The sequence below is a fragment of the Hydra vulgaris genome, chromosome 12 (assembly GCF_038396675.1).
Source record: "Hydra vulgaris chromosome 12, alternate assembly HydraT2T_AEP".
In the NCBI taxonomy this organism is placed as follows: Eukaryota; Metazoa; Cnidaria; class Hydrozoa; order Anthoathecata; family Hydridae; genus Hydra; species Hydra vulgaris.
The window spans coordinates 33609273-33622455 of NC_088931.1; the positions used below are offsets into that span (position 1 = coordinate 33609273).

The 13183-nt window shown below is 27.0% G+C and overlaps 1 protein-coding gene across 1 annotated transcript in view; it reads left to right on the top strand.

The window, feature by feature from the left end:
- The window catches only part of LOC100197791 (G-patch domain and KOW motifs-containing protein), a 48775-nt gene that overhangs the window by 6023 nt on the left and 29569 nt on the right, over window positions 1-13183 (top strand). Inside the window, exons 2-4 of the mRNA XM_065813001.1 lie at window positions 3027-3139; window positions 8633-8757; window positions 9174-9404. Coding sequence (XP_065669073.1) covers window positions 3027-3139; window positions 8633-8757; window positions 9174-9404 — 469 coding nt within the window. The remainder of the gene's footprint in view (window positions 1-3026; window positions 3140-8632; window positions 8758-9173; window positions 9405-13183) is intronic.

Genomic DNA, 13183 nt, shown 5'->3' on the forward strand with positions numbered 1-13183 from the left:
ATAAATATAAATATAAATATATATAAATATATATATATATATATATATATATATATATATATATATATATATATATATATATATATATATATATATATATATATATATATATATACAGTATGTGCCAAAATTGTCACCCTGTTTGAACATAGAAATATTTTATTTTTTTTCTAATAGAAAAGCTGTGAAGAAAAATGAAATTTTAGTTTAATTAATTAAATTTAAAACTTGGCTAACTGAAAATATTGCTTTTTTTTTTAATTTGTGAGAAAATATTGCTTTTTTTTTTAATATGTGAATAGCTAATGGTGACAATTTTGTCTCAAATGAACGCAAATAGTATATTGTAGTAAATTAATATCGAGTGTATCCTCCCTTAGATTTAATTACAGCCTGAATTCTTTTAGGAACACTAGCAATCAATTTGCGGCATTCCTCGGGTGTAATTAAGTACCAAACCTCTTGTACATGAGCGTAAAGTTTATCCTTATTCTTAGGTGGAGTAGGAAAGTTGTAGACCCGTTGTTTAACCATTGCCCATAAATTTTTGAGTGGGTTAAGATCAGAGCTTTGTTCTGGTCAGTCAACGACTTTTAATTTCTTCTCGTGAAGGAATTTAATGGTCTTATCAGCCTTATGCTTGGGGTCGTTGTCTTGCATGAACATCTTGTTACGTACAGTTCTTCCCCTATTTTTAAAGGGACTTGAAATATCCGACCTTAAGGATGTTGATATAGTCATCAGCGTTCATTATTCCATTAACTTTCACTAATTCACCGACTCTATGAGCACAGAAACATCCCCAAAACAAGAGTTTTCCTCTGCCATATTAAATGGTTGGTGTAAAATCTCAAGCACTTAATGGTGAATTAGGCTTTCTCCAAGTATATCTTATACCATCTGATCCAAACATATTAGTTTTACTTTCATCTGTCCAAATCCAGTCATAAAAGTCATCAAAAGTTATGTGTGCATAAAGTTTAGCATAATTTAAACGAGCTTGGCGGTGACGAGAAACTAACAATGGCTTCTTGATCTTTCTTCTGGATCGAGAACCAATTCTTTTGAGCTCTCTATTGACTGTCCGCACTGAAGCATGAGTCCTATAGCTGTTATTCATTAAATTAGTAACATCCTTTGCAGTTTTAGACTCTCTAGAAGCAATTAAACGAGCAATTGTTCTTTGGTCTCTTGGTGTAAACATTTTCTTTCGACCACTTTTAGGCTTATTTACTTATAAGTTATTGTGCAATTTGATTTTATATATGAGATTATGAGACTTTCCGAACTCAGCAGCGATTTCACGATAAGATTGTCTGGGTTTAAGCCTTTCTACAATATTTTTTTCTAGTTCAAGATTTATTTTCCTCATGATGGTAATAACAATACTTTTTTTATGTTTTGTAAACAAAATCAAACTTTAAAAGATATTTAATTGTTAGAAATCTGTGAAAAGTTGATAACTCAATCATTTTAATAATAAGGCTATTAATTTATGTCGTAAGCCTAATTAACTGTGGACAAATATGTTAATTGCTTTCATTTGCAATAAAAATTAGAAAAAAAATTCAATATCTTCTAAATTTAACAAAAAGCAATATTTTTAATTAGCTAAGTCTTAAATTTAATTAATAAAACTAAAATTTCATTTTTCTTCACAGCTTTTCTATTAAAATATATATAAAATATATTTTTGTTTAAACATGGTGACAATTTTGGCACATACTGTATGTATATATATATATATATATATATATATATATATATATATATATATATATATATATATATATATATACATATATATATATATATATATATATACACACACATATATATATACATTTATAAAAATGTATATATATATATTAATATATCTATATATATATATATATATATATATATATATATATATATATATATATATATATATATATATATATATATATATATATATATATGAATATATAAATATATATATATGTATATATGTATATATATATATATATATATATATATATATATATATATATATATATATATATATATATATATATATATATATTTATGAATATGTAAATGATGATATATGAATATATAAATGGTTGCATTTGATGAAAAAGAGATAAGCTCCACCCAACCATGTTTCTGCACTTTAGGATGGGCTGAGCAGTTATTTGTAATTAGAGCAATATTATTTTTCTGAAAACTAAAATTTTGGTCAATATCTTTAACGCACTCTTTAAATAATTCTGTTGACATCCAACTTTTTATTTGTGCTTGATAGCAAAAAGGAGTATTTTTCACATTTTAAATTACATCTGAGAGACCTTGATTTTCCAATTACCAACATTAAAAGTCTTTTTTCTTTAACTTTATTTGCAGTCATCCTAGTCTGGCAAACCTTATTATGTTTGCCTCCTTTGTACTTTTCATTTTTTAACTGTAAACTTTATTTAGGCAAACTTCGATAGAAAAGACTAAATTCATCAGCATTAAAAGTATTTTCTAGTGGGTATCGAAAGAGAATTGTAGGCAGTGTGGTTTTGAGCCATGAAGCAACATTTTTTTCATTAACTTTGCCTCTCCAAAAATAATTATGAAAAATATACCATACAGAATTTCTCAAATAGTTTTCCTGGGATCCCAGGGGTGAAAATAACAAGGGGATATAATAGAATAAGGCTTTATTTCCCCGGTATGTCTTTTATCTTTAAAAGTTTTTTAAAGTTAGAATTACTTTTTCAAAATATAAGAAAATGCAATTTCTTCTTTTTTCTTGTTATTATAAAATAAGAGTAAAAAAACATTTCTTGGTTTTAAACGATGAAAACTGTATACTTTGTTTATTTATTTAAAAAAAAGTTGTTAATTGTTTTTTTTAAAAATTAAATTTTTTTAAACAAAATTAAAAAAGAGTTTAATGATTTAACAAGCTTTTTATACCTCAGAAGTTTAAAAAAATGATTTGTAAAACTTTAGAAAGTTATTACTTTTTTAGTTTTATCAAAATATTACTTTTTTAGTGTCAAGCCGAAAAAAGTCATTTCTGAGATCATCATTCCATTGATTACAAAAAACAAATGGAGAGTTGAAGGTGATGACCTTGAGAAGGAAGCTGCAGAAGAAATACTTAAAGGTTGTTTTTTACATATTTCAAAAAAATATATAATTAATAAAAATACAATAACTATTAATTTTTTTTAACTTATTCCAAAGGTTACCTATGTGTACTTGTTTTCACCTATTACCACTTGTTACATGTGCTGTCCCTGTATATGGTCCTAATTTTCTTTATCCGCATGCTATATTCTTTAAAATGTAAAAACAAAAAAAAGTTTATTTTATCAGCAACAACTAATTCTCCTCAAAACATCAAAAATGACAGAAATTACATAAAAAGTTTTATGATGACTTGATTTTTCCCATCTTAAATTTTTGCACAAGAGAAAATTATTTTTTCCCATCTTAAGTTTGCACAAGAGAAAAGTTTTCAATACATGTTAGCATCTAATTGAACAAAGTTTCACTTATTATTAACTCTGAAAATTTTTTAATTATTGTTTCAACACTCTCTCAATACTATATTTCTAAAGCACAAACCTTGACAATCAAGAGTACTTCTTACTTACTAAGGAAATGCTGAACCACTACACCATACTGCATCACCACTACGGCACCTATTCAGAGTCAACGTCACTTTTTAGTTAAAAAATATAGCTGCAATACATTTTTTTTGGTCATGGTACCCTCTTACAAATACAAACTTCTACTTGTTAAAGAAAAATAGCAATAACAGTCTTGAGCTCTCACAAGATTTATTGAATGACCTAAATTTTTAAAAAATAACTTAAAGATGAACAAATTAAAAATCAATCAATTGAAAATCAGCTTATTCCTCTGCAACCATTAAAGCTAGAACTTAAAACTTCTGCAAAAATGGCTAGCAAAATCAGTAACAAATGTTAGCTTAAATCAACCAAATCATCATATTTATTTTTTGATATTCACTTCCCCAAGACCCAGGTGGTTATTACAGTTGACTTCTAATTTTTTAAATTGTTCTTTATATTGTTGTTTCAATGCTCTTTCAACTCTTTAACTTCAGTTAAAAAGTTGAAAGAGCATTGAAACAACAATTTTTTTTTTCTTTAACTAAAGTTGAGCATGGTGCTATCAGGCGCGTGATAGGAATTTCTTGCTTATAAGTTAAGCGCGGTTGTTACTGTTGTTGTTGTTTTTGTTGTTATTGCTGTTGTTGTTGTTGTTATTTTTATTATTATTGTTGTTCTTATTGTTGTTGTTATTATTATTGTTGGTGTTTTTATATTTGTGTTTTTGTAACAAAATAAATGTTTTTATATAATAGCTACAATTTGTAATAAAGTATTTGTGCTTATTTAAATTACAACATCATTACCAATGTGTACAAATAAGTCAGACAGCATTTTAAAAATATGCAAAGCTTATCTTTTAATTTTTCCTGAAAGAGGATGACAATAGGCAAAATTTTACTTTACTTTATATGTACATCAATAAAGGATTTACATATAATGAAATCAGAAAAAAGCAATGCAGGCAGCTTTGTATTAGCAAAACAATAACTGTTTTTTTTTTTTAATCTGAAAGTAAAAAATAGGAATTGCTACAAGTTTTATGTTGTTTCAATCTCCTGACAGCTTGTCATCTTGAAGAAGTTTATGAAATCTTGATAAAAGTGTAAAACAATTTGTTAGAACCTTTACTTTAACAACATTTTAAATTTAAAAGTTAAAAAAAGATTAAAACCATCAGAGTTTTTGTAATACTCTAAAAACAAAAAAAACATGTTAAATTTTGTACTTTACCAGAGATCAATTTTAAAACTTTTCTTTTTGGGGCAAAGTCTCAGCCATTGCACTAATACAACTGTTTTCGAATCTATTTTACCCACAAAGGTTATGGTGTAAAATATAGGTCAGGATTAAGATCATCATAATCAACTTCGTACTGTAAGTATAGCTAATCCTAATGCTTTGTAGGATTGTAGGCAAAGGCTAGAGTTAACTCTGATTTATAATACCCCTGCCTAATTATACTAATTGTTTATTTCTAAATACTATAATAATATAATTTATAATACCCCCTGTCTAATAACTCTGATTTATAATACCCCCTGTCTAATAACTCTGATTTATAATACCCCCTGCCTAAGCTAAATTTAACTCTGATTTATAATACCCCCTGCCTAAGCCCTATTTGTACCTATTTATAATACCCCCTGCCTAGGCCTAATTTTAGCCCTATGACCTAGGTGTATATTTTTAATTTTTCCCTGAATAAATCTAATCAGTTTTCCCTAAAATAACATTATCAGTGTCTTAATTTATTTGATTTGATTTTATAGTATGTTTATATAATAATTATATCATATCCATAAACAAATTTTATGGATATGATATAATTATGATGATATAATTTTCACATGGTTATAATTTAAGTGTAAAATACTTCAATTGCTTCAAGAGTTTGTATTAAAATCTAAATCTGCACAGTATTTTCTGAATTTTATTATTTTAGCTTTTAATATTGTAAGAACTAAAAACTAAAAAGTTTTGTGTATGTAGAAGTTGTTATATATAAAAATAGTTTACTGGTTGCATTTAAGACAATTTTAATCACATTTGTACTTTAGATTTTATTTTTACTGATTTTATAACTGGAACAATATAAAAAAGTTTTTTTTAGATTATAATGTTACATGTTTAGAGAAATGTTGTTTGAGAAGAGTTTTAAATGAGGATTGTGATAGAAAGAATAAGACTAAAAGATATTTAAGTTTTAATTTAAAGGATAGGATACACTTTCGAACCAAATGAGGAAATATATTTTCACCGTGAAAAAGCCTATATTTCTAGATATGAAGCACTTCAAAAATACTGTTGTGATCCATTTGAAGTCCGCATGAAAAAAATTATCAAAGACTTGTGTAAAGTCAACATATCAATAGCAAATCAACTTAAGATCAAACCTGATCAAAAAGTTTGTACTAACTGTATGAATGAGCTCAAACTTAAAAAAATTACAGAAGTTAGTCAAGATGAAGCTGCTGAAGAAGATATTAGTTGTTCAGACCTGGATAAGACAGTTCTTAATAAGAGTGTGTCTTTATTGGAAATATCTCCATTCAAAAATGTAAGTAGGCGCGACAATTTAGGATATGGAAAATAAAAAGCTAAAAAAATTGCAACAAGTATGACAAACCTAGTAGCGTCAGTATTGGATATAGACCCAAAAGATATAGAATCGGAAAAAGAACTGTATTGATTTAGACAAACTGTTAGATGCAATAAAAAGTAAAATGAAAATAAATTTGAAAGAAGAAAAAGTTCAACTACTAACACTAACTCCTGATAGTTAATCAATTGAAAAAACTTGCAAAACATTTTCAGTTTCAGAACATCTAATTAAGAAAGCTTGAAAGTTGAAAAATGAAAAAGGAATACTTGCTTAACTTGAGGCTAAAACAGAACAGCCTTTGGAAGATATTATTAAACAAAAAGTCATTGAAATTTATGAATCTAAAAAGTTTATGAGACAATGTAGAGGGAAAAAATACTTTCTTTCTGTGCGTATAAATAGTGTAAAAGTTCATAAACAAAAATGTTTAACATTAATTCGATTAAAGGAACTTTAACTTGAGTTTAATATGTTATACCCTACACACAAAGTTGGATTCAACAAGTTCTGTGAACTAAGGCCGAAGTTGTGCATCACAAATGACAATAGTGGAAGTCACTCAGTTTGCGTATATTCTTATCATCAAAATGCTAAGTTGATGTGCGCTGCTTTATCTAAGGACCATTTAATATATTACAAAGATTTGATGAAAATATGTGTTTGTAATATAGATAGTTGAAGCTGCATATTTCATCTATGTTCTAACTGCCCCGGTAAAGTAAATTTGAAAGTTTACTTGGAAAATGTGTTTGAAAATAATGATTTTGATTTTGACAATTAAATCAAATACAAATAATGGGTGTCAACTGACTGAACTGCATTTGTCATAGTCCAAACAAGCATTATTGAGTTTATTAAAACTCTAAGTGAAACTTTGTATGACCTTTATCACCACTTTAGAATAAGAAGCACAATCCTCCTACTTATCAGAGGCAAAAAGAACATTTTGCAGAGAATTATAGTTTTATGCAAGTTGCTGTACAGAGATTTTACTGGCAAGTCGATCAAGCTTCCTTACATCCATTTGTTGTTTATTACAAAGATTAAAAAAATCAACTCAAATGTGAATGCTATTGTACAATTTCTAACCGTCTTCGCCATGAACAAACAAAAGTTCATTATTTTCTTACAAATTTACTCCCAATGATTAAAATCAAACTACACATAATCTATAAAGTAAAATACTTCAGTGATTGTGCTGTGTCACAGTACAAAAATTACAAATGTCTGTTAAACTTAATGTACCTTGAAGAAGAAAACTTAATGTATCTTGAAGATCACAATATATTTATAAGCATCACTTCTTTGCTACATCCCGTCGCAAAAGTCCATGTGATGGAATAGGAGGAACTATAAAAAGAGAAGCAGGAAAAGCAAATCTACGAGCAGCAAATGCAAACCAGATTCTTACACCAAATGAACTGTTTACATGGGCTGAAAAAAACATTAAACGTATTAACATATTTTACATTTCAAGTGATGATATCAATAACCATGAAACTTATTTTAACCTAAAGAAACAATATGAAGAGATGAGCACAGTCCCAAGCACAAGAAGCTATCACAGTTTTGTACCAGGTGGAGAGAAATTATTTTTATGGAGAATCTCTAGCAATACTTTCTATAATACCCATTTGCTGAATAATATTAATTTGGCAAAAAACGATCTTTAAAACTTTCAACCTGGTAAATATGTTGCATGTTTTTACAATGATAAATGGTACATAGGTCACGTACTTGAGATTTGTAATGAAAATCAAGATGTTAATCTAAAATTCAAACATAGAAACAAATTGAGTTTAAAATTGACAAATGATGCACGATCAAGTCAGTGTTGGGTTCCATTTGACAAAGTAATATGTCAAATAAGTGCTCCATCCATTAAAGGTAGAAGTACTCATGTCTACAAACTTGCTAGTAATGATTATGACAGTATTATAAGTTGTATAAATCAGAGATAAAGAAATTAGTGTACTTGTGTACACTAATTTCTTTATCTCTGATTTATATCAGAGATAGAGAAATTCGTAACAAAAAAATTGGCACAGCTTGTCTGTTGGTATTGAACTGTAGCACATTAAAGTTTCCAAAATTTTTTCTAATATTGCGTTATTTAACAACTTTGACCTTTTTTATTTACAAAGTTATGATCTGTCAAAAATCAAAAAAATCTACTGTAAGCTCCAGGTACTTAAATTTTTCTGATTTTTGTCAATATTAAATCAATCATAACTTTTGAACGGTTTGGCCAATCAAGCTGAAATTTTGAAATTTGTATTTTTTTCATAAATACTGTGGGTGGTCAAAATTTAAAGCAAATTTGTGGTGGTACCCTGGGGACCATTAAGTGATATGATATGGAATGACCCAGATCTGTTTTGGTTTTTTCATATATATATATTTTTTTTTTAAGAATTGAGAGAAGAGAATAATAGCAGTGTTGAAGTAGGACCTATTCTTATGCAAAACCGACCACCTAATCCACGTAATGGAGAAGAAATTAATGAACTGTACGATATATCTGTTCGCCCAGAACCTGTAAGTTATGTTTTTAAATATTTTAGGTTAAGTTATTAAGTTAAACTAAATAGAGTTGTTGCTTTTATATTAAATAAATCTTTTTTTTAATTTTGTTATTGTTTTTAAGTCTAAGTATAAAAATAATTTAATCTTATATATATATATATATATACATACATACATACATACATACATACATACATACATACATACATACATACATACATACATACATACATACATACATACATATATATATATATATACATACATATATATATATATATATATATGTATATATATATATATTTATATATATATATATATACATATATATATATATATATATATATATATATATATATATATATATATATATATATATATATATATATATATATATATATATATATATACATACACACATAATTTAGAGCACATTGGAAGATTATGATAGCATTCCAATAACTGTATTTGGAACAGCAATGCTAAAAGGAATGGGATGGAGTGTAGGAAAACCAATTGGTTTGAACAATACAGGTTTAGTTGAACCTATAGAATACATTCCAAGACATAAAGGGCTTGGATTAGGTGCTGAAAAAATGAATGAAACAAATAAATCAATTCGAAAAAGGAAACTTGGTGAAGATGATTTAAAAAAGAAAGTAAGCAAATGTATTTATAGATAGATTAACAGTTATATTTTTTCGTGAATAGTCACTGTTTTTTGTTTTTTGTTTTGGATTCTGGATTGATCATGATAATTGTAGACTAGTATATATATTTGTATTTTATTTAGATTTTAACAGATTTTTTTTTGTTTTGTCATAAATTTTTACCTTAATTACATGAATCTACAGTAAGCGATCTTTAATACAGGTTATTAGTAAATAAAAATCAGGTTAAGTCATATAGTGTAAACTTATAAATATATAATATATAGAATACTGTTGCCATATCTGGGGCGGATCTTCCAATGATGCCCTTTCTCTTTTAGACAAGGTGCAAAAATACATTGTAAACGTAACTGGACCTGCTCTTGCAGCCAACCTCCAATCATTATCACATTGATGTAATGTTGCTTCTCTTTCTCTCTTCTACAAATACTATAACGGGCACTGCTCTAAAGAGCTAGCGTCTCTTGTACCATCTACTAAAATTCATTCTCATGTTATTCGTCATTCAATTAAGTCTCATCGTTTTATTGTGACTGTTCATTAGCGCTCCAAAAATTCATATTTGTCTAGTTTTTTTCCTTGAACATCAGTTCTTTAGAATTCGCTTCCTTCATCCTGTTTTCCTGATTCATATAATTTGCAATTTTTAAACTATATCTATTAATATTTTTGCATCACTTATTTAGATTACTTTCATTTTCATTTTACTGGTGATAAAAATCCTTTTTCATAAATTATAGAAATCCTTATTTTATTATTATTTTAATAAAAATATTTAATACATTGTTTTAATAATAATGTAATAATATATAATAGTTTTTGTGTTTAACTAAGAACATTTTTTTTTCAACTGTACTTTTAACTTTTCTGTGTTTTTTTCTTTAAATCTTTTTTATTTATTTTCTTGTGAATTTTTGTTGCAAATTGCAATAAATGAATGAATTATAGTTAATTTAATTGCGTGTTTGCGCTTTTTTTTTTCTATAATAGGATTCTTACAAAATATATATATATATATTTCGAACTCATTTTGTTTTACGCAACATCAGCAGTTTTTATAGTATTGTTTTAGAAAACAATTGTCTTCTTAATGTTAAGTATAATATTAAGTATTCAGTTTAACCAGAGTTAACAACGTTATTGTTAACTAATTAACATTAGCAGTTTTTAAAATGATTTTTATTAGCAGAGAAATAAGATAAAAAATATATTTTTTTTGATTGCAAATATTTTTCATTAATGTGGTTAACTTTAAAGATTGAAATTCTTATTTTGTTATTATTTGAAATTGTTGTACAGTGAAAAAAAGAGTACAGTAAAAACATTTTCTCTTCCAACTTTTTTTTTGTTGTATTTATTCAATCTTTACATTTAGTTTTCTCGTAGCTTTCCCCGTTATTTGCGTTTCCATTTAAAAATCCCTTAATTTTATTGAAAGTTATTGTTTTAAAAGGAATACAAATTCTTTAATTTTCAAGCATTATTCTCTTCTTTTTTTTATATCTGTTAAACTCAGTCATGAAGAGCCATTTGCAAAATCATTACAAAAATTTAAATAAATTATTTTTAAATAAATTCAAAATTATCAATTGATGCCTAAAGTTCTTTTTTTATTATTATTTTAATGAAAATATTCAATACATCATTTTAATAATAATATAATAATAAATATATATTTTCAACTGTACTTTGTTTTTCACTGTTTTTCTTTTCTTCAAATCTTTATTTATTTTCTTGTAAATTATTGCCGCATATTGTAATAAATTAATTATAACATTAGTAATTTTTATAGTAGTGTTTCTTAAAACAAGTATTTAATATTCTGTTTAAATAGCTGTACGCGAGAGTTAACAACTTTATTGTTAATTGCTAATTAACATCAGCATTTTTATAGAATAGTGTTTCATAAAGCAATTGTCTTCTTAATATTAAGTATTCAGTTTAAATAGCTGTGCTCGAGAGTTAGTAACATTATTGTTTTTGATTCTTATGAGCAGAGAAATAAGAAATGCAGTTATTTTTCTTTAACGTTGTTAACTTTAAAGTAAAAACTTTGCTTTATGTAACATAGTTAACCGTTATAGTAGCGTTTCACAAAACAATTTCTTCTAGTATTAAGTACCTAGTATTGAGTTTTATTTAAATTTAGAATTAAATTTTATAAAAATTGTTTTGATATTTTAAAAAAATTCAAAATGTGGATGGTATCAAACTTCCTTAGTTAATTGAATGGAAATCTGTGGGAGATTTATTAGTTAATTGAATGGAAATCTGTGGGAGATTTATTAGTTAGTTGAATGGAAATCTGTGGGTGCGAGATTTATTAGTTAATTGAATGGAAATCTGTGGGTGCGAGATTTATTAGTTAATTGAATGGAAATCTGTGCGAGATTTATTAGTTAATCGAATGGAAATCTGTGCGAGATTTATTATTTAATTTATATAGTTATTTTGTCACATAATTTTGAATGTCAATGTATTTAAGAAGCTCAGCTGGCATCGGAGGTCCAAAGATGTCTCACAGGCGTCAGTTGGATGTCTGGACAATTGCTCGAAGTTTGTCGGGCGTCTAAGGACGTCCACTGCCCGCAGGGAGATTTTAAAGGCCAATAAAAATTCTTTTAACTTTTTTTTTGTTCTACCAGCTGATAGTCTTTTTGCCAGGTTGGAGATTTAAATGGAGATTTATTTTAAAGCTGTTAGTTATTTATTAGATGTTAGTTATTTACATTTACATTTTTTTACATTTGCATTGTGCAAAACATTTTTTGATAAAAGTTTAAATTAGTAACTACATGGGAGTGTCTAATTCATGATCCTTTTCTATGGAGTTGGGAGGATTGGATTTATTGAAGATTCTTCAACGAATCCAATCCTCCTTAAAGCTTCATGCAATTGTTATATTTGAAATGCTTTCATGATTTAACTGAATTTGAATGTAAATTGGTGCTGGCCATTTTTTAGCACCTGGGTCTAGCTAGGATCAAAAAGATTTTTGACCAAGTGATTCACCACCTTATATAGCAAATGTAGCTCTATGGCTGAAATAACTTTAAACACAAGCTTGTCCAGTTTTTGACTTTTTGATGTCTCCTCCAAAATTATATATTTTTTTAACTCACCAAAATTTCTTTTTTTAACTCACCAAAAGCCAGCTGCAGTTTATTAGGTTTGAGGAGTTAACATCACACCAAGGACATGGATGTTTACTGCTATGAGACTGTATACCACACAGAATGTTTGAAAGATTTATGTCACAAGAAATAATCAAAGAATTAGAGCCTTTATCAACTTAAGACAAGCTTTTACTTTCAAATAGGTTTCTGGTGTGTCTTGTTCATGTGCAGTGATGAGTTGTTGCTTGACATTAGATATTTTGAATGTCTGGGAAGATGTCTCTGGAATCAAAACGAAAAGCTTTGTCTCATCTATCTTATCAGTTAAGATAAGGCGAAGCTCTCAGAAATGCATCACCTCCATCCTTTCCTAAACTTCACATTTTGTAAATTTTTTAACTTTTTAGATTTTGTGACAGTTTTGCAACGCTATTTAGACTGTGACAGTTTACAACATGGTGCATCAAATTGTCACAGGATAACATAAAGTTTGTTACAGTAAAGTGATCATTCAGCTTTTTTCCAACTTTACCTTACTTTTGCTAAAAGTTTGGAAATTATTCTTATAGAGCTATAGATTTTGAGTTGATCTGAGTTTTCTCATTTTTGTGTTGTTTAATGCTTTGCTGAATCTGTACCATACTTTGAGTT